The sequence below is a fragment of the Condylostylus longicornis genome, unplaced genomic scaffold (assembly GCF_029603195.1).
Source record: "Condylostylus longicornis isolate FDR11 unplaced genomic scaffold, ASM2960319v2 ptg000004l, whole genome shotgun sequence".
NCBI lineage: Eukaryota > Metazoa > Arthropoda > Insecta > Diptera > Dolichopodidae > Condylostylus > Condylostylus longicornis.
The window spans coordinates 21,037,817-21,059,429 of NW_026577973.1; the positions used below are offsets into that span (position 1 = coordinate 21,037,817).

General features: G+C 25.7%; 1 protein-coding gene across 2 annotated transcripts in view; it reads left to right on the plus strand.

The window, feature by feature from the left end:
* The window catches only part of LOC129609656 (aquaporin AQPAe.a), a 96,157-nt gene that overhangs the window by 43,436 nt on the left and 31,108 nt on the right, over window positions 1-21,613 (plus strand). The window contains exons 1-2 of one of the 2 annotated variants that reach the window (XM_055521716.1): window positions 99-233; window positions 11,070-11,254. In XM_055521716.1, coding sequence (XP_055377691.1) covers window positions 188-233; window positions 11,070-11,254 — 231 coding nt within the window. In that variant the 5' untranslated portion in view covers window positions 99-187. Of the gene's footprint in view, window positions 1-98; window positions 234-11,069; window positions 11,255-21,613 lie in introns of those variants that run through there. The other variant, XM_055521723.1, reaches the window with a different exon arrangement.

Sequence of the window (21,613 nt, forward strand, 5' to 3'; positions counted from 1 at the left end):
ATTTTTCAATGAAAATTTTATCAGTTTTTTCATATAAGTTTTCAGTTTGCAATTATCTTTTCTAGTGTACAGATTATTAAATAAAGTTATTAAATTTATAATATAAGTGAAAATATTTAATAACCAATTAAATTGTAATAAATACAATATTTTGCTTATATAAATTTAATATAGAAAATTTCTTAATATGTTATGGTTTGATAATATTTTAGAGAAAATAGATTCTGTGCCAGGTAAAAAAGAAATTTATTGAAAAATTTTAAAATAATTTTTTTCTTAAAAAAAAGCAAAAGTATTTTCTAATATGCATTCAAACTACTTACATTATTATTAATATTTAATCATAATTAATTTCACTACTGCTGTAGTTTTTGAAATATAGACGTATAGTCGTTTTGTTTCCAGAAAGGGCCTTGATCAAAGTAAAACAAACATTTTCTTACAAGAAAAAATAACAATGAGGTTTATTCTAACAATCGGATCACTAAGTAATTATCGTAAGAAAAGTCGATATTATTATTGTAAACACAAAACAATTCCTACAAATAATTAGGTCTAGTGAAAAAATAAAGTTTTTGAAAGTTTTACGATAAATATTACTAGGCTTATTCGATTCAAAATAAGATCCAATATCTACCAAAAATTTGAGCATGTGCTCCAATGCTCCCATGTTAGATTTGCCTTAAGTGTTAGATGAAGATCCGTAAAATAGTAATAAAATAATTGCATATTTTTGGATCATTTTAATGTCATTTTTATCAAATACTAAATAATTTATTCATATTTTGCCGTAGAGCAATCAATAGTACTTATTTGGAGTGTGATAGCTGAAATATATTATTTTAATCAAAGATATTTCCATTATATTATTTTAAAACTCATAAATTTAATTTTAAGTTTATTACGAATATAAGCACTGCATATAACTTATAGGAATACAATTTGTTATTTCATAGTTCTACACAAACTCTGATTGAGTTTTAAAAACAATTACTGGAGTTGGTATGCATGGAAGCCGCATATGACCGAGGAAATACTTGATTTATATAATAAAAATGCTGACTACAACTTAAATTCAAAATTTTTTTTTCTGACAGGAAAAAACAAATGTTTGAAACTTAAACACACTTTTTAGCACTTTTCCAAAAAATTTTTGAAAACAAGTGCTTATTAGTTTAACTCTGTCCGTCCGTCTGTCCGTGTGTCTGTTTACAAAACTTCTACGTCCTTGAAGATAGAAAGCTGAAATTTGATATGCCTATAGATCTTTACTAGAAACTTATTTCCGTAGAAGAAAATTTTTATCTATCTTCCCCTCTCTAGAAGTATACCCTCCCAAAACTCTAAAAATGGCGTTTTTTAACTATTTGTTGCAGTGAAACTATAAGGATTTTTAAAATTTTGCAAACACGGAAATGCAGTAGCTTGCTTCTCCTATCGTCGCATACTATAGTTAAACTTTAAAAAAACAAAATGGCTGTTAAAATTTACCGTTACCTAAAATCCGTTTTTTCCAAATTTTTGATGTCGTTTTTCCTCTAGACCCCCAGTTGTAGGAGCTTGAAATTTTAGCTGTTGTTAGACACTAAGAAATAGTTTATTTCGTTAGAAGAAAATTCCATCTGCACACTCTCTCAAGTTATCGCGTCTTGAAATTTATAAAATTTGAATTTTTGACGCCTTATATTTCCGAAACCTCAAGTTTTTTCAAATTTCTATAAACGCAAGAAGCTAACGGTAAATTCCATGAAATTAAAAAATATAATTATTTTTCTTAACTCACGCAATTAACCCTTAAAATCGAGCATTATGTTAACTCCTCTTTATATTAATTTTTGCTTTATTTTAAAGACTGCATAAATCGTTTATTCAAAATATATGCAGTCTTAGAAATAGTTTGGTTTATGAATGAAAATAATTTTAATAGTGCGGTAGGTATATATAGACTGTATTTAAAAGCAGTATTTTCACTTGTTGAAGGTTAAAAGTGCTACAATACAAAACATTGGTTTGACCCAACTTTATTTGCTTTTGACTTACGTTCTTCCTTCATAAATAATTTTAGACAGGGTAGAATTTTACCCCTATAAATATGAATATAGGAATTGAACAATACATAGACGCAGGGAAAACAATTTTAACCATACCACAATAAAATTGTATTAGAAACAAGAATGCTTTTCTCATTGTTTTTTTTCTCATCCAATATTTTATAATAGAAACTACTGAACATTATTTAGTTTACAAAATTTATAAAATTTTTTTTAATTAATTTTTGCAAATGTGTGTCGAATCACACTTTTAAGTTATTCGAAAGCAACTCTATTAATTAAAAATTTTCGGTTGGTTGTTTTTATTGTTTATGTGCCTACGTATTGCAATCTTTTCATTCCATTTCGAATGTTCAAAAAAGAATAAAGTTAAATGAAAGATTTTTTCATCTTATATTTACTGCAATTGAACTAGTTATATAGATTTTCAATATATAAAGTAATAATATTTTGCATGCAATCAATTTAGTAGTATCAATTTAGATCAATATCAAAAAACCTCACGTGTTGTATAAGCAGAAAATTAACTGATATTTTCGGAGCTCTTTAGATCTGCAAAACAAAAAGGATTATGGACAAAAGAAGAAACATAATCATTAAGGATTTAATTGGAATTTAATAACGATCGCTAATCAAGCGATTGTTATAATCTTATAATTTCGCCCCAAATTTTGCATAGCTGTGTTATCTGCCTATATATATTATATATATATATTTATATATGTATATATATCATATAAATACATAACAAAAAAAAATAACTAAAATATGAAAAAAAAATTATCTAACCTATACCATTACTAAAAAGTTTATCTAACGGGGAAGAATAAATTTTATATGAAAATAAAAATTTTTACCTGGAGATTGAATTTAGATAAAATTTTCTTAATTAAAATTTCTAATGTGTATAACAGTTTAACTGTGTAAAAAACATTATCGATAATAATTGATACCATTAAATTAAATTTACAAAATAATTAAAGTGAAAGGAAAATTTAAACTAAAAATGTGTAAGGTGTTAAAAATATAAAAGTGTAAGGTAGTTTTTTTGTTTTCTTAATTCCCTAAACAATAAAAGTTCAATAAATAAGGTGAAATTTTATTAGTATAATAAAAATATTGTTGTGTTGTTACCCTTTTTTCTATCTTAAAATCTAAATTATGAATTTCACTTTAATGTTATATTGGAATGCCTGTATGGCCAATCTACTTTTAAATTGTTTTTATTAGATTTTCAATTAAAATTAAAATATAAATTAAATTTCCATTAGAAATGAATTATATTTATAATAGTTTTGAAACAATTATTGCCCCTGTGTTTCTACACTGTAAAAAATTGAGGTAAAATTTTAAACCAAAAAATTTCTAACATTCATAGTTTTTAACATTTTAAACTTAGTATTTTTAAAATTAATTCACAAAGTCTTAAAATTAGCATATAAGACAAAACAGTTCGAAATAATTGTGTACTGTAGAAAACTACTTTATTTACAGAGATAATGCTGTGAAATTTTGCCAAAACTCGATAAGCCATTTTTTTGGTCAATTTGAGTTAGTCATAAAAATGAAATGCTAAAGAGCCAATCTTTGCTTTACCAGCACTCCATGACCAAATTCAGAAATAAAAATATTAAAAGTTGTTGAAGCCATAACCAAATAATCCCAACCACTCCCTTTTACAAAGTTGCTGAACCTGATATTTACCTTATCAGGATTTAGAAATTTTCTCATATCGGGTTTTTGTAGAATGTTATGGATGATAGGGTTATAGAATGTTATTGAGAATGTAATGACTACCTGTAATGGAGCATTTATAAACATAAAGCATTAATATTAATAATAATTTTTTTTTTTTTTAATATTTCATAATATATTTCTTACCACAATCTAGCTAGTTGAAACCTGAGAAAAGCTGATACTCTTAGTGCTGCGCCAACATCGTATAAAAACGTGCTGACACAATTTCACATCTTTGGTTTAACACATAAAATATTTGAAATATTAAAAAACGCTTTTTTTTTTCAATTTATACATTTTTGGTTTAAAATATTAGTGGAGAGGTTTGGATTATAAACTGTAAGATTTATAATTTAAACTTACAGGTTTTAAACTGTTAAGATTATAATTTGAACTTCGCATTTTATACATAAATTTTAAACCTCAAATTACTAAAATAAACTTGTGTTAAATTGCAAGTTTAATAATTTCTAAAATTCCTAGTAAATTCGAAATGTAAACTGTTAGGGTGTTAAATAGGATAATTTCCTAGTTTGTTATTGAAACCAAAATAATGTTAAAATTTCATTTAAAACCAAAAACTTTAAAGTATCAATGAAAAGTTTAAAAAAGTATATTTTACAGTGTAGTGTTGAAAATGGTTTTAAAACATTTTACCTGTAAAGTCTGAGTTAATGCAAACAGTGCACATATAGTGATGCACTTAAATATAATGCACATTTAGTGATGCATTGTACCTTTTCTAATTAACTTGCTATAATTCTCGATCCCTTCGTCGAAATTGAACGAAACTTTATGGTCAAACTCTAAAAATTACGATAAAACTACTAACAAAGATTAAGAAATTCCACTGTTCAGTTTAGAAATAAAGTGTTGTTAAACTTCAAACGCGATTTCCTCGATTCAAAAGTTATGTCGTATGGATCAAAATAGCACTCAGCCGACGAATTATTGATTATCAATATTAATGATTAATATTCAAAAGCAATACTGCTATTTAATAGTAAAATAGACGTTTGTAATGTAGGTATTATTGCATTAATACTGTTTAAAAACTCTTACGAAAATAAAGGATAAAAAAATATTTGTAGCATTTAACACATTCTTGTAGAATTTTCGTGTTAAAATAGTGCCCCCTAAAATTTAATGTAAGGTCATCTTTAAAAAGAAAAAACATTTAATGTAAAAAGTTTTCATTTTCTTTTTAACATTTAAAATTTTTATCAGGTTCAATCTCAGAAATACAAAAAACGGAAGGACATAGAAATATATGCATATATGTATTTAAATAACCAGGATAAAAAAAAATTATCTGTACATATAAACCGCTGACCAATGTTTTTTTTATATGAAATGGCCCTGATTGTAAAATATAAACAATATTTAAAATTTTAAAATTTTTTTATACAGTGAGTTTCTGTTCAAAGTGCACCTATTTATAAGTTATTCAATAGATTGATGCCTTATCAATATGTAAAATTTTTGTAAAAAACCAATGTTCATCGGACAATCACAGATCCGAGATTTAATTATGACGTTTTTTTAAAATTTGAGTATGGTATAATTTCGCTTCTGTGACTAAGAGAAATTTATGATTAAACAAAATCTTGAAACCTCTGCAAATAAGAACTTTTTCGATTATTTGAATAAATGAAGAACTATCAAAATTGATTTTAAGCTTGGTTATTTTGGAATCCGCAAAAGTATCAACATTAGCTCCTTTCAGAAGTTTTACATACTCTTTATGTATAATAATAAAACAGGCACACCCTGTACATTATACTATTTTAATAAAAAGTTAACATTCTTGAAAGTTCAGTAGTTTAAAGATTTGTAAAAGTTTTACCAAAAAATTGGGTATTGGCCAAAAAAAGTACGTATACGAGTATTTCATACAAATCAAATTATTTGGAATTCTATGGGCTTGCTATCATCAAAATTATAAAAATGTAAAAATTTCCAAAAGTACTTATTCTTCTTTATTTCAAGTGGGTAACTTTTATACCTGACATTTTGTTTTATTGTACGTGTAGAAAATGTTATCAATGTTGTTCAATCAATGTTAAAAAGGAAAATTTTAGTAATGATTACGATTGCTATTTAAATTTATCACAATTTTTACAGGAAACAACTGACTATTATTGCATGTTTCGCAAAAAAATAAATAAACTTTCATAAAAAAATGTAAAAATTTAATTAGAATCTGTTTTCTGATGAGAGCCGAAACGTTTTAAAGTTATAATAGTTTTTTTGTTACAAAACAAAAATATACATATATCTGCTATAGACTCTGATTTCCGATAAAAAAATTAATGTGAGATGAACTTTCGACTCTAAATTTGTAACTTTTAAAAATTTGACTTACGAAAGATACTAAAAAGGATTATCACTTCGTATCAGAAAGGAGGCGATTTGTGCGTTGGAGAAGTTTTCCGAGAGACCAAGGAGGGAGATTGTAACCGGAACATAGCGTTTGGCAAGAATGACGGACACAATAGACTCTTATACGTGATCGCAATGCACTATTATACTGCGGTTATTCCTAAATGCGGTTGCGTCTAAATGCACACAATTTTATATTGTCAAATTAATATACGACGCTTTATAAAATGGAAATTTTAAAAATTAAAAATTTTTTAAGTTAACATATGTGCCGTGCCACAAGCAAACACTCCCTTTACAGGGTTTTCGCATTAGTGTAAGAGAATACCACCGTGTAGATCTTCATCAGTGTGAAAACAAAATTTTTCCATTATATAGGTCCCTGTCACAACCGGTTTAGGTGACATGATAGGCTATAATTATTATATACATTGAAAACTGGCTATAACTATCGCTAGGTTAAGTCGTACCTCGTTAAACAAGGTTTTAGAATTCTCTCTGTGGAACCGAATAATACAAAAAATAAAGCATTATATCAAAGGTTTTGTTTTTTGTATACAACAAAAAAAAAAAACACAAAAAAGCGGAGCAATCTCAGAAAATCATTTTATTACAGATTAGTTTTTTTCTCTTTATAATGCCAACCCCAAATTTTCTAATTTAAATTTGACTGAATCAGAGTCAATTCTTTTGTTTTGTAAAGAAGATCGCTTATGGTTCTCTTTAAAATCTATTTGCATTGAAAGTGCACTTAAATTAATTACATACACCCAGCGCAGAAAAAACCCTCGCACTTAATTTTTTTTCGAAATTCTGTATTTAATTAATTTTCATACTAAAGTGGTCTCACTCAATTAAATATTGAGCTTTGGTTTTTACTTTGGCGTCTTCCCTTAATGTAAATAACAGTTACTTTTTTGTTTATCGTTTAAAGTTATGTGGTTTTTAATAAGAAGTTCAAGTTTCATACAAAAAATAAGTTAAAAATATGGTGTTATCTCTCGAACAAAAAGCTAAAATCTTAGCGCTACATGAGAATGGTCTTAGCGCTACATGACAAATTGCGATGAAATTAGGGACAAACGAATGGAGTATAAGAAATTTTTTAAAAAATTATATTATTTCTGGCTCTTTGGAGCGAAAAACTGGAAGTGGAAGGCCGAAGCTTCTTAATGAAAGGGATGAAAGACTTTTGAAACGAATTTCACTTCGAAATCGATTTTTAAATGCGGGCCAAGTTAGAAAGATATTTTAAAAGCAAACTGGAAAGCGAATTTCGATACGAACAATGCAAATTGAGTTGAATAAGTTAGGAATGGAAGCCCGAAAGCCAGCTAAAAAGCCCCTTTTGTCGAAGAAAATGAAGTCGCAGCGTTTGGAATGGGCAAATACCTATAAAAACTGGACTGTGGAAGACTGGGGAAAAGTGATTTTTTCTGACGAGTCTAAATTCAACTTGATTGGACCTGATGGATCGCTCACAGTTCGGCGTAGAACAGGAGAACGATATTCACAAAATTGCGTTTTGCCAACAATGAAGTTTTCACCCTATATAATGGTTTGGGGGGCCATTACAAGATATGGTGTTGGAAGGCTAATTCTTCTGGAAGGTGTAGTAAATGCTCAGGAGTACATAAAAATTATCATCGAAGGTGTAGTTCCAACAATTGAGCAACTTTCTGAATATACTCAAAATGTAATTTTTCAAGATGATTCTGCGCCATGCCATAGAGCTAAAACGATGAGAATTTCTCTCGTGATTTCAAAATTTTTGTATTTTAAATTAATTTTATGGTTTTCTATTTCTTTTAGGTTAGAAACTGCAAGACTGATTTAGGGATTTCGTCACTTTCTTTGCCTGGAAACAGTCCAGACCTCAATCCCATTGAGAATTGCTGGAGTATGATGGGTAAAAAAATCCGGACTGAACGGCCACAATCTCTAGTGGAGATGAAAAACATCATCGAGAAGGTTTGGTATGAGGAAATAAACGTCGAATACCTTGAAAGTTTGTATTTTTCAATGGCTCGAAGGGTTGAAGCTGTCGTTAAAGCAAGAGGTTTTTCAACCAAGTACTAAATGTTAATTACCATTGTTATACCTTCTATAATTAATTTTTTTGTTTTTATTAATCTACTGGTTACTTGCAATTTCAATAATAATGTGTAATTTTTTAGTTAAACTTAAGATATTGTGAATGAATGAATATTTTAAGACCTTGATTTTTAAGCTTAAATTTTGATTTTTTTCTATATTATGACCATTGGGTTTAAAACTTTTAAATTCCTGGATATGCATTTATTTTTTTCGTATTAAATTTTATTTAAAATTGTTAAAAATATAATATATTGAAAAAATTTGAACTAAATTTTTGTGTTTATTTGATTTAAATACCGTATTTTAAAAGAATTTATTAAAAGAGTACCGTGCGAGGGTTTTTTCTGCGCTGGGTGTAGGTCGTATATAATTTATCTTTTATACACTTTTAACTGGCTTTACCATGCTAGTATGGATGAATTTCCAAAATAAACTTTCCATATTCATATTTAGATATTAACAATAAAAATTTTAAAATCTTCTCACCTTAAATATTATACAACTACTATTTTCAATACTATAAAACAATTTGTTGCAATGTATTTTAATAAGAAGGTTGTTTGAACTTCAGAAACTCATTTTCTATATGATATAAAGTTAAAAATACTTGAATCCTTTTTATAAAAAATATTTTACATATTTGGTTTTTACATTTTTTTTTTGTATCCTTTTTATGATAAAAATTGTGTTTTCTTTATGCAAATTATTACAACAAGGTAAAACTTATCCATATGGTCTATTAAACTTGTCTATACATATAGAAGTATATGTATGGATATTTTATTGTACAGTAATAAATGTTATGCGGTAAACAAACCTTAATCGCCCTATTGTTCTATAGTAGTAGTACATATTAGTAAATAAGCACCAAAACCCAATTGCATGGACTTGAAACAAGAGAAATGATTTTAAATTTCCTGTAACATATATGTATATTTATACTTTTATACTAATAAATGCAAGTAGATATATGTAGATATAAGCATGTATATGTATATATTTTACGTCATTCAAGGGAGTGCGCTGCGCTAATATCCTATTTTAAATATAGGTTACAGTAATTAATTGCTTACATATTATAATTAATATTTAAATATCACAAAGAATATACAAAAAGGAAAGTGAAAAATAGTATACGCTAAATTAATTAAAATAAGAATGAAATATAAACCTATACGTATGTACATATGTGTATATACAATGTAGGAAATGTATATATACATGTATATTTGTATTTTGTAAAGTTTTAAAATTTTCGAATGAGGTGTAATTAATGTAAAAATAAGATAACACTTAATTGTTTAAAAAGTTAACAGAAGATTTATGATTTTTCAACATGATAGTGTTATATAACATTAATTTATAAGCATGGGTGCATACATATATATATTTATATACATATAAAAGTATAAAAAAATTAAATATCTAATATATTATAAAGAAAAAACCTATTAAGATATGAGAAACAAATTGTTTTAGTGGCGCTATAAAATTTTGAAATAAAAAACTGTAGACATTTTTCTATCTTCTTTGTTTTTCCATTAATTTTTGATTAAACGAATCATATATAGATTTTTGTCAAAATTAATTGAATTTTAAGAAAAACAACAAAAAATTTTTTAATGACACTTAATAAAATGAAATTATTAAGTGGAATAACACAATAAATTATCTTAAAGGTGATAAACAATAAAGAAGCATTCGGTGAATATTAAACTAGATTTATAGAACAATTTATACCTAAAATAATGTTGTATAGCTTGGAATGCCAGTACATTATTTACATTCTGTTATTATAAATGTACAAATATGCTTATACATATGTAAATACTTCATAATTTGATTATATAAAAGTATACACCTATGATAACGAAACGCATATAATGATTTAAAATTTCAATTATAAAATTTCCTCTAATTTTTCTAACCATTACTAATTCTTGTAAAAATTTGACTGAATTCATTTCTCAAAAGCCTAAGCTTAAAGTAGAATAGACAGTCTATTCATAGATATATTAAATTTTGAACAAAGCAGGCATTGTACTCATTACAAAACGACGTTTACAATTCCGGTAATATTTAGCAAATTTTGTGTTTTCTTTCAAAAAATTCATGGAAACTTAAATCTAAACACTCGTTTTAAGAATACAACTTTATATAGTTCATTCCAGAGGAAATTTTGAAATAATACGCAAAATATTTGTGGTATTTAATAATCATAAATTTCAAGTTAGAAAATTAGATGCATGTAGTAAGTCATATAAGGAATTAAATGAATAACTCGGACATTTTAGTAGTTGTTCAGTTTCAACGTTGTACCTTTAAGCAACAATATTTTTTTTTTTTTAATTTGGTGTCTAAACCTTTTCAATACTTGAATATATATACATTATTATATATATTTACTTTAAAAATACTTGTTTAAACTTAATCTTGATCTTCAATGTTTAATTGATTGTTCACTTATCAAGTATTATTAAAAAGTATACAAAATGATAATGTCGAACATTGAACAAACTACATTGTAAATTTTGTATGTTTAATACTTTAAATTATTTAATCTAAAATTTTTGGAAATATTTTCAAAATGACTCCATTAATGTACTTTTCAATATTTAGATCAGTGATAACAATGTGTTACGCAATTACATTTTAAAAAAAATTTAATCTTAATGTAAAAATATTTTAATATAATTTAATTGTTAGGTATAGGCATCAAAAATTAAATTGAAATTTCTCAAATTGAATTTGTTCCAAAATATTTTTTTTTTAATATTTTTTCTTCTTTTAATTTATTTTCAGGATTAAAGCGTTTCTTTGGTGTTTCAGACATCACAGACAATCATAATATATGGCGAATTTTATTAGCAGAACTTATAGGAACATTTCTATTAGTTTTTATTGGTGTTGTTAGTACGATACCAGAGGAAAAAAGTGTTCCACAAATAGCATTCACATTTGGACTAGTTGTAGCAACATTAGCACAGGTAATTTTTTATATTTTATTTATTTTTTTTTTAAGTTTTTTGATGTTTATGTAGAAAATTGGAATAGTTGTATGATCAAAACTGAAAATAATTCCTTACAACTAGTTTTACAACTAAATAATTGGTCTGTGCTCACTCATATACCTCAATTTCGGCCGAACCGATTCTAAATAAATATTTATATTTTATAAAACTTTCTCGGCTATATGATCGATTGATTAAGTTTTGGCATAACAAAGGAAACTTTATTAGGAAATGATTTTACGTTTTAAATTATTTTTTTAAAGATCCACATTATGATTTGCTAACAAGCGTTAAATTCGAGCAAAGCACGACCCTTTAATTGATCCTTTTCTATAAGCCAAATTTACATTATGGTCTATATCCTATACAATAATATACGTCAAATTAACCTATAGTCTAATGTTATACCTTTTTCATAATATTAACTAGAAAGTTACTAGATTTCGAAAAATTTTGATTAAGTCTTTAAAGGACATTTTCACAAAGTTATGTGCAATTCTTTCATTTAACTAATAAAAATAAATTCGGAGATATTTCTGGAATTTCGTTCAGATCAAAATACTATTTCCGATCAAATATATTCTAACCACATTAAATTTGTACACAAATTTTACGCAAATTAATTTCGTAATTGTTGCAATGGGACTCAAACTAATTAAAATTTTTTTTCCCAATTGTGACTATAATTCACTCAACCTATTACATATTTTACGTTAATTATATTTTGGATGGGTTTGATAATTAAATTAATAGAATTGATAGCTTCATTTTCTTTTATAATTCCAAATGGAATAATTATTATGGAACCCTTAGAGATTATTACTGATACAAGTGAAATATGTATAATTATATATGGCACTGGACAATTATTGTTTGCATTAATAGAATTTTCCTCTATTAAGTGATTATCAAGAGTATTCAAAGAATACAGGGAATAATAATCCAAAGTATAATAATTTAGAGAACTTTGTTTTATATAGGAAAGCCTATTTGAGTCTTTTTCATATACAAGATTTTCGTTTTTTAAAAGGACATAATTTGAAAGTATGGCAATATAGATAATAAGTGGCAAAACATGATGAACATTCGTGCCGCCAATTTTTCCAAAAAAAAAAATTCAACGTGCCAAGTATTTCAGCGGAAAAATCAGTAAATAACTCCTTAAAATGATTATCCGAAAACATTAAATTTATCAATAAATGTAACTATTCATCTGTTTTTCACCGACCGTATTGTGTAAACAATAGGTAGGTTATGTGATGGCAACAAATTTTGCATATCGAGTTTTTGGTGGGAATGCACTTCTCCATAGTATTGAAGTGTAAGTAAACTATTTTTAGCAACCTGTCGGTCCGTCGGTCTGTCGGTCTGTCGGTCTGCGTGTGCACGCGTGTATCTCAAGTTCTGCTGAACCGATTTTGATGAAATTTTATATGCACGTTTATTTCCACCATGGCACGGATTGATTAACTTTTGGGATATATCAGGCCTCGGGAACTGCACTTTTTAGCGGGCCTGTTTTACATTTTTGAACATTTTGAAGAAAATATTCAACCGATTTACTTGAAATTTCATATATGAGCTTTGCTCAGGCATCAGCAACTGGACATTTACTACGGGCCAAATATACATTTTTGCGTATATAAAGGAAAATAATTGACCGACTTCATTGAAATTTAATATTTGAATACCTCGTATTAAAATAATGAACATATAAATTTTTTAGAAAGATCAGGGCTCGAAAACTCATTTGCGGGCCGATTTTACATTTTTCACCATATCTACGGAACGAATTGATGGAATTTCTTGAAATTTAATATTTGAGTTCTGGTTAACTGGCGAGCATTTCAGGGAATTCGGGTAGCACAAAGCGAAACTCTACTAAGAGCCAAATTTACATTTTCTAGGTATGTTAACTATAAGCTTGCTAATGTTCTAAAAATTGAAAAGAAGTATTTAAAAGACATTTTTATAATATTCTGTAACCCTTTCACTTAACTAGACAATATACAATGCGGTCGGTTATGTGCTGACCAGTTAGTTTCGATAACAACCAGAACTCAAATATCAAATTTCAAGAAATTCCATCAATTCGTTCCGTAGTTATGGTGAAAAATGTAAAATCGGCCCGGCCCGCAGATCAGTTTTCGAAACTTTTCCAAAACATTCAAAGATTCATTTTTTTAACACCTAGAATTTAAATACTAAATTTCAATGAAATCGGTTGATTATTTCTCTTTATATACACAAAAATGTATATTTGGCCCCTAGTAAACGTCGAGTTGCTGATGCCTGATTTCTTCCAAAAGTTAGGAAGTTTCGCGGACGGTCGTGTGGAGCTTATATATGAAATTTCAAGTAAATCGGTTGAATATTTTCTTTGAAATGGTTAAAAATGTAAAACAGCCCCATTAAAAAGTGCAGTTCCCGAGGCCTGATATATCCCAAAATTTGATCAATCTGTACCATGGTCGAAATAAACTTACATATAAATTCATCAAAATCAGTTCAGCCGAACTTGAGATACACGCGTGCACACACAGACCGACAGACCGACAGGTTGCTAAAAATAGTTTGTTTACACTTCCCTACTATGGAGAAGTACGTTCCCACCGAAAACTCGATATGCAAAATTTGTTGCCATCACATCACCTACCTATTGTTTAAACAATATGGTCGGTAAAAATTGCTGGAATTAAAGTCGATACAAAAAAAATTAAATTAGAATCCGAAACTGACTTGCCTACATGTGGAAATAAAGTCGAATATTAATTTGGACATTATTTCAACAAAACTAACTTCCTTCTTCTGTAATATTTCAGACTCATTTACCAATTTAAGAAATTTCAACTTCTTTTTAATTTTTTAAAATTTAGTAATTAATTAAAATTAGCAATTAAAATCGATTCCACACCTTATTTCATTATTTTTTCCTTGATTTTGTTTCTAGTCATTTTTTTTAGAATCGAGTTTAAAGTTCGTCCTTATTTAGAATGAAGTTATTTTTGATATATTTACAAATTTAGAGAAACACAAAATCATTTCATTATTTTTAAGTTTTGAAGGAATCATAAATTATTTCGCTCTCCATTTGGGAACTATGTATATTATGTAAAATATGAATACTGTTTGAAGTTTCCTTATTAAAAATATATTTATAGTTAAAGGAAAAACTTAATTTTCACATTAAAAGTTAAAAAGTTCTCATATGCCATAGTAAATTTGAAACATGTCAATCTTGGCACTCGTGCCATTGAATTGCCATCCTGATATAGATGACTTTTTGTGTTACTTTCACTATAAAAAAAATTAAAATACGGTAAAATTACCATATAATTTAATTCTTGAACAAAATAAATAATATAAAAGCTATATAGGCTTCTCACGACGTCAAGTCATTTGATATCATAAATCAATGCTAAAATTGGCACTTCACTAAAATATCAAAGAATCAATAAAATTTGTTAATTTATTATCGCGAACAGAAAGAATTTATTATTTTATTTCATTATTTTCGAATTAATGAAAAATTTTACTGCAAAGATATTAACAAACTTTTAATATTATTGATAATTTTAAAACATTTTAATTAGCTTATCTTTTGAATTTCAAAATTAAAAGGTTAGAAAAATAAAATAAATTTTCCATAAAAATTTATTTAATGTTTTCCAAAGCGCTTCCTGTGTGAGATTAAATCAATTTTATGGTTATGTAATATTAATTATCTTGAACATATTAATGAAGTAAGTTGTTTTATTAAAATTTTTCAAAATTATTTATTATGGTGCGCATATAAACTTTTCATATTCTACTGTTGGCGATTTCTAGAGGAAAAATTGAAAAATTTGAACGCTACCTGTTAAATTCTAAGAGTTTAACTTGTTTACCCAAAAATATATTGCTTAACCGGTAAACGCGTAAAATTTTCTTATTTCACAGCAGTAACTGCAAGGTAAAGCATATAATACATCTGTATATGAATTTTGTGTCTGTCGGTTCGAATATTACGGGAAAATTTGTCGATTACTTTTAAGCCCTTTTATATACTAAAATTGTAAGTCCATAAATGTGATTGCACGGGGTATTGTTGGAAAGGTTTCAGCGAATTTTGCAAAGAATTTCGGAAATCAGCCCCATGAGATCCTAAATTCCGGTAATTGGATTTAGAAAAGAACATGTAAAATATTATAGCTCTATGAGCACTGCAGATTTTGTATAAATGATAGATTTTAGTACCTTTAAGAAGAAATTTTTCAATATGCCAGTCATGAATATAAGAGAGACTTTAATGCCACCCTTAGCATAAACAAAATTTTAATATACCTAATAGCGTTAATAGACTACTAAAATAAATAAACAAGAAAACCAATACTTCCTTTCGAAGATTGGTGGATTTGTATGTTTGTCAGTAGTAAATGAGTTTTGAAGAAAAGTCTAAATTCATGAAAACCTCTAAGTTTTAAATTTGAAAAATCGTTCCCCTCGTTTATATACTTACATATTGCATAGCAAGTAATTCAGCATTCACACCATTGATATTTTTTTAGGAAATAAACTAATAGATTTTTAAAACCATTATTATTAAAAATAAATCATAACTTTTTCAATATACACACATAAAATTTTTTGGATTTTATTGATTTTTTGACGTAATTCGATGAAATAATAAAAATTTCAAGCTTTCTCAACCAAAGATATTTTATTTATTATTTCGTATAAACTATAAATTTAAATTAATGAAGAACATAGGAAAAAAAACTATATTATGCCCATTTTATTGATTATATTTTAAAAATAAAATTTTATTTTAAAATTTATTTTAGTTTTTCTTTTATATATATTTGGAATATTGAAACAACATATTAAAACATAGTTAATTTTCAATTGTTAAAATATTTCCGGGGTATTTGTTAATTATGATTGTTTTAATAAAATTAAGAAGCTTATTTAGAATAATTCCATATTAGAATGATTTGGAATTTAACTAATTAAAATATTAATAATTATATTATAAATTAAAACTATTTAAGCTGTAAACATTATCGTATATAAAATACTTTAACTTATATATTTGATATATTATGTTATTTAGTGAGAAATATATTCTCATTAGCCAAAATTTAAGTTGCTATTGTACAATATAATAATGGAATTATATTGTTAAATAAATAGAAAGAAAATTGTTATACTTAAAATATAGTTATACTTGAATATAATGCTTGCCAAATTCGAATTCAACTAATAAATAATAAAAATAATATGTAAAAATTAATAAAAATAATATGTAAATACGCATAAATCTGAAAAGCCACCTATGTACTCTTTTTGAAAACAAGGTAACTATAATATACACATATACATATGCACACATTTTTTTAAAATGTTAACGCATGGTATACTTAATGTCACTTTTAATAATTAAAGTACTAATACATATAAATAATTAGAGAAAAAATTTCGATAGTAAAAAGTAGCTTCCATAAAATAATAACTATCCGTGATTACTACTACAATGTACTACTATACTACACGAACTATTATACCCGAATTATTGTTTGTCGATTCGTTTGTCTTTATCTCGCAGCGATTTTTGAAGAAATCGTCCATTACTATACCAACATAACGAGTTACTAAGGTCCATAATGCGGTTAATATGAGGCATTTATGTAGGATACTTTAATATTTTGTTACTAATATAATACTATAACTATACTACACTATTCACTAAATTTTCAAAAATGTTTCGTGTAATAGTAATTCGTGTAACATCAAAACATTATTTGAAATTAATGCAATAGTGATAGTGATTTGAAGTCCCTCGCACTGTTTTAAACGTTATTTGATTATGCCTCAGAACCTACTTGGGATAAAATGCTGAAATTTCGTACAAACGCAAATAGTTAATAGTAATACATTCATTTGCGTCAAGTTGTGGTAATTGTTATAAAAATTCAAACACAATTCAATTATTGGTGACTTTCATATTGTTAAAACTGGGTTAACTTTGATAAAACATTGTTTAAAAACAGTTAAAGAAAATAACGTCTAGAAAAATTCCGATTCTTTTTATTCACTTTAAATGCAGACAGTGTTATTAAGTGTTTAATGCATACTTGGTTATGCATTTGAATCAATTTATATTATTAAATTTATTTAATAATATAATATTAATAATATTTATTTATATTACAAATTTATTTAATGATATAATTATTAATAATATTTAAATTTCAAATTCAATCCATAATGTAAACATAATAAATTTCAATAATAAAGTTCAGGGGCAAACTAATGGTGTTTGAAGTTATGCATAGTGGTCGTGTTTAAAACGAACCACTCTGATATTAGGATCATAAATAACAATTCTTGTTCGGATTTTCGTGTTAGTATAGTATTGAGTTCACTTAATTTAGTAAACTCTATGCCATTAAATTTAAAATAGAACTTTAGCATAAAAATAAAATTATTTTTAAAGGAAAAAATGATTAAATGAGCAGGGGTTACTTAGAGTCAAATGAACCTTTTATATAGAACCAATTTTATACCATTCTAGATATTTATACCAAGCCCATTTGTTTACTAGAATCCTGCTAAAAAATATACGTAAAATTCAAATATGAAGAGAATATAATTTATTACCCGTTATTTATAAATTTTCATTTATTAAACTTTATTTTTATATTAACTGAATTATTTCTAATGAGATTTAATAGGTCTGTTATTGTAATAATATAAAAAGAATTCTAACGTATATTTTTGTTTTTGATCCACACCTATATTTCGGGTTTTATTTATATTCGGAAACTATATGTATTAAATTTATTATTTACCTGTATTTTTGATATACACTGACATATACATTTATAATTTATACTCATAATAAGTTGGATACTGTTAAGTACGCATATGCATTTCATAACACATATACATATTATGTATATACGAGTATATAAACGAAAGAACATTAATACAAATTCTTATTTAACTTTCAAATTTAGAATAAATAAAATGAGGTTTATATCTGATTTTTATGACTGTTAAGCTTTTCCAGCCGACTTAGAAAAATTAAAATTTGGGTTAATAGTTTCATTCGGTGTGTCCTTCTGTTCACAAGTCTGTTTATAATCCTTATTATACACCATTTCAGATGGAAAATTGAAATTTTATTCACAAATAAATGTTTCTGGAAATAATATTTTCACTCTAAGGTAATATTTCCTTAATCTAAATGCTATAACTTGTTCAAAGTCCTGGTAATAGCATCATTTTTCAGTATATCGCTTCGAAACCAAAACTTTTCTGACCTCCATAAACAAAGAAATATGTGAACTTGTTTCTTCTTAAAATTACATATTATTTGCTACACAGAAAATCAAAGAAAACTAAAGAGAGAGCTAAAATAGTAGTGACAATTACAAAACGACCATTATCTTAAATTTTCTGTTTATAATTTTTAATCGTCGTTTTGAATGGACAAATTGTTGAAAACTGATTTAACAACTATAACAGCATTTACTAACTCTATCATTTGGTTTCTAACAAAATTGTTTTTTATCATCTTTTCCATCCGAATTTTCCTTCTTAAATCCTGTAAAGAAATGTTCTACTTCACAAACCATTAGTTTGTTCAAAATTAGTTGTTATACACTTTTTGAAAACTTGATCAAGTAATAATACTAAATTCCGTTGTGTTAATATACAATATTCATAGATATACAAATGTATATAAGAAAAATCATAAAAATTTTCTTTTATTTTAATCCATAAAATCTAACATCTTTATATATCGTAATATAAAATTTAAAATAATAAATTTATCGTTTTATTTCTTAACATATACATATTATTTAAATTAATATAATAATAATTAATGTTTGACCGTCTTGAAATTTTTCATGGACACTAAGTAACAAGTAAAAGATTAACTTGATTTTATTCAAAAACCAGATAATTTTTATTATAATAAAAAAAACACCCATTCATACATTTACAATATTCACTATGTACAAATACCAGTGCATGTATATATATATTTATATATATGTATGAAATATATTTATCAACTTATTAATAAATTTATATATTGATCAATTAATATTATTTAATTACGATAATTTTCAATTGATAGTTTCGAAATTTTCAATATTATATACTTGCCATATTTTGTTTATTACACATAAGTGTACGTATGTTTATTCATATAATATATATGTATGTACGTAATCTTTAATCTAAGCATAACGCTATTATAATTGTGTAGATAAAAGCAGTTTAGCTTAAATAGTGTAAATCATAGTTTTTTCTTTAATATTTTATCAGATATCAATTGATTTTAAAATGATTAAGGTTTATATCGTTATATTTATTTGAAATAGGCTTGGTACCATCTTAATTGTGAGCTGTTGCTATACATAACGTATATTTTGACTTAATTTAAGAGAAGTTTTCTTTTATCCTTACTAATTTTCCGATTCTATTTAATTTGTTTTTAATAAAGTCAATTTTGATAGTTATTTTTTAATATAATGGCGTGAACATTAAAATATATGAGAGGTGCTAAAGCAGAATGGATTACGCTTTCCTTATGTTTCTATTACGGATTAAAAATCAATTATCAATAAATATCGGAACAACAATTTCATTATTGGAAGTGAATATCACTGATTTTTTTTTCATTTCTAACTTACGCCACGCTATTTCTTAGCCCTTCATATAACAGTTACATATTAGGTATTAAATATTACGATCTTATTTTATTTTTTCATAATATTTGTGTATTAAAAAAATTATAAAATATTTTGCTACATAAACCACTAAATTTACTTTTTTTTGTAATTTATGTAAAAGTCAGAGTGGCGTCATAACCCATAGCAAAATTTATAAAACGTCTACGTTAAAATGAAGCCATAAAAGCATTTTAAAATTTGATATTTTTTTAAAAACTTTTTCTGCAGTAAAACGTAAATGTGAGTTTCGTGACACTGTTTCTATGCTTCATCCAAATCAGTGATCACCGTGTTGAAAAATTTGCCATACAGGTTCAAAATCTTATAAAAAAATCTCACGAAAACCTGTTAACGGTTTATATTTGTAATATTGAAATTTTTTTTTTCAATTTATGAGTATATTGCACCCCTTTTATTATAATTTATTTTTTTAATTATAAAATATAAATTTCATACAAACAGGAAATTACACACATTTACTAGCTGTGTCACTTAAATTTTCTGGATCTTATTTTTATAGTAATATAGACAAACAATTAATTAAATTATAAGATTTAAGTAAGATTTTTTTTTATTTTGTGAAAGAACGTAATTGGTTATTTAATTTTTTTAATTTTATATTTTACTATAGGCATATTAAAATTGAGATTAATCAATTTTCCAAAAAAAACTTTAAATCAAATAAGGGATAAAAATTCAGATAAGTGCACTTATATTACGTAAGCAAGTGAACTGTCCAAAACTGCTGACTTGCAATTTACTTTCGTTGCTAAACAGTTCTATTATTTATTACGTTCTAAACAGTAAAAAATGCAAATTTTTGGGATAGTTAAGGTTAACCTGCAAATCGTTAGCTCCTCATATAATTGAAAATTGATTTCCTAATTCATTATACTGCAAAAAATAGAAAGAGAATAAAATTTTAAGAAAATTTGTTAATTAATTTCTGAACAACAAAATTCTGAATCAAAACAAAATTTTAGTTTTAGTTAGGATCTGCAATTAAATTGAATTAATTTTAATTGAATCGTACAATTCAATATTTTCCTTTTTATTATGCTAGATATTATTATTGTATTGTCAAAAACTTCAAAAATTTTTCAGTAATAAATAACAATAGTAAATACAATATTATTAAATAATATTTAGAATTCTAATTATAAATAGAACTTTGTCGAAACAAGTTTAATAATACATATGTACAAGCAATATTCATAATAAGTGCACAGGTTTGTTTGAGAATTAGATAATGAATCATTAAAACAAATCCAAAATGAAAACAAAAACCCTTAATAATTTTTTTATAATTTTTTATAAATTTTATGTGTTTATTAATTCTTCATTAAAATTTCTATATTCTTTAAGGTATAATACTGAAATATTGCAAATTTACAAATAGATTTTTAGTAAAAAGCTATTTTCTCCAACTAGGAAAAAGTGTTTCTAGGCTCGCTCTCCTGTAAAAAACTCACAAATACCATTTTTGACTTTTTATTTTATCGATTCCGATAACATTTTTTAAATCTTGCATAAATACAGAAAAAAAGAGATAAACTTCTTCTACTTCCTAACAACATAATCAAACATTAAAATGATAAAATGATCGTTT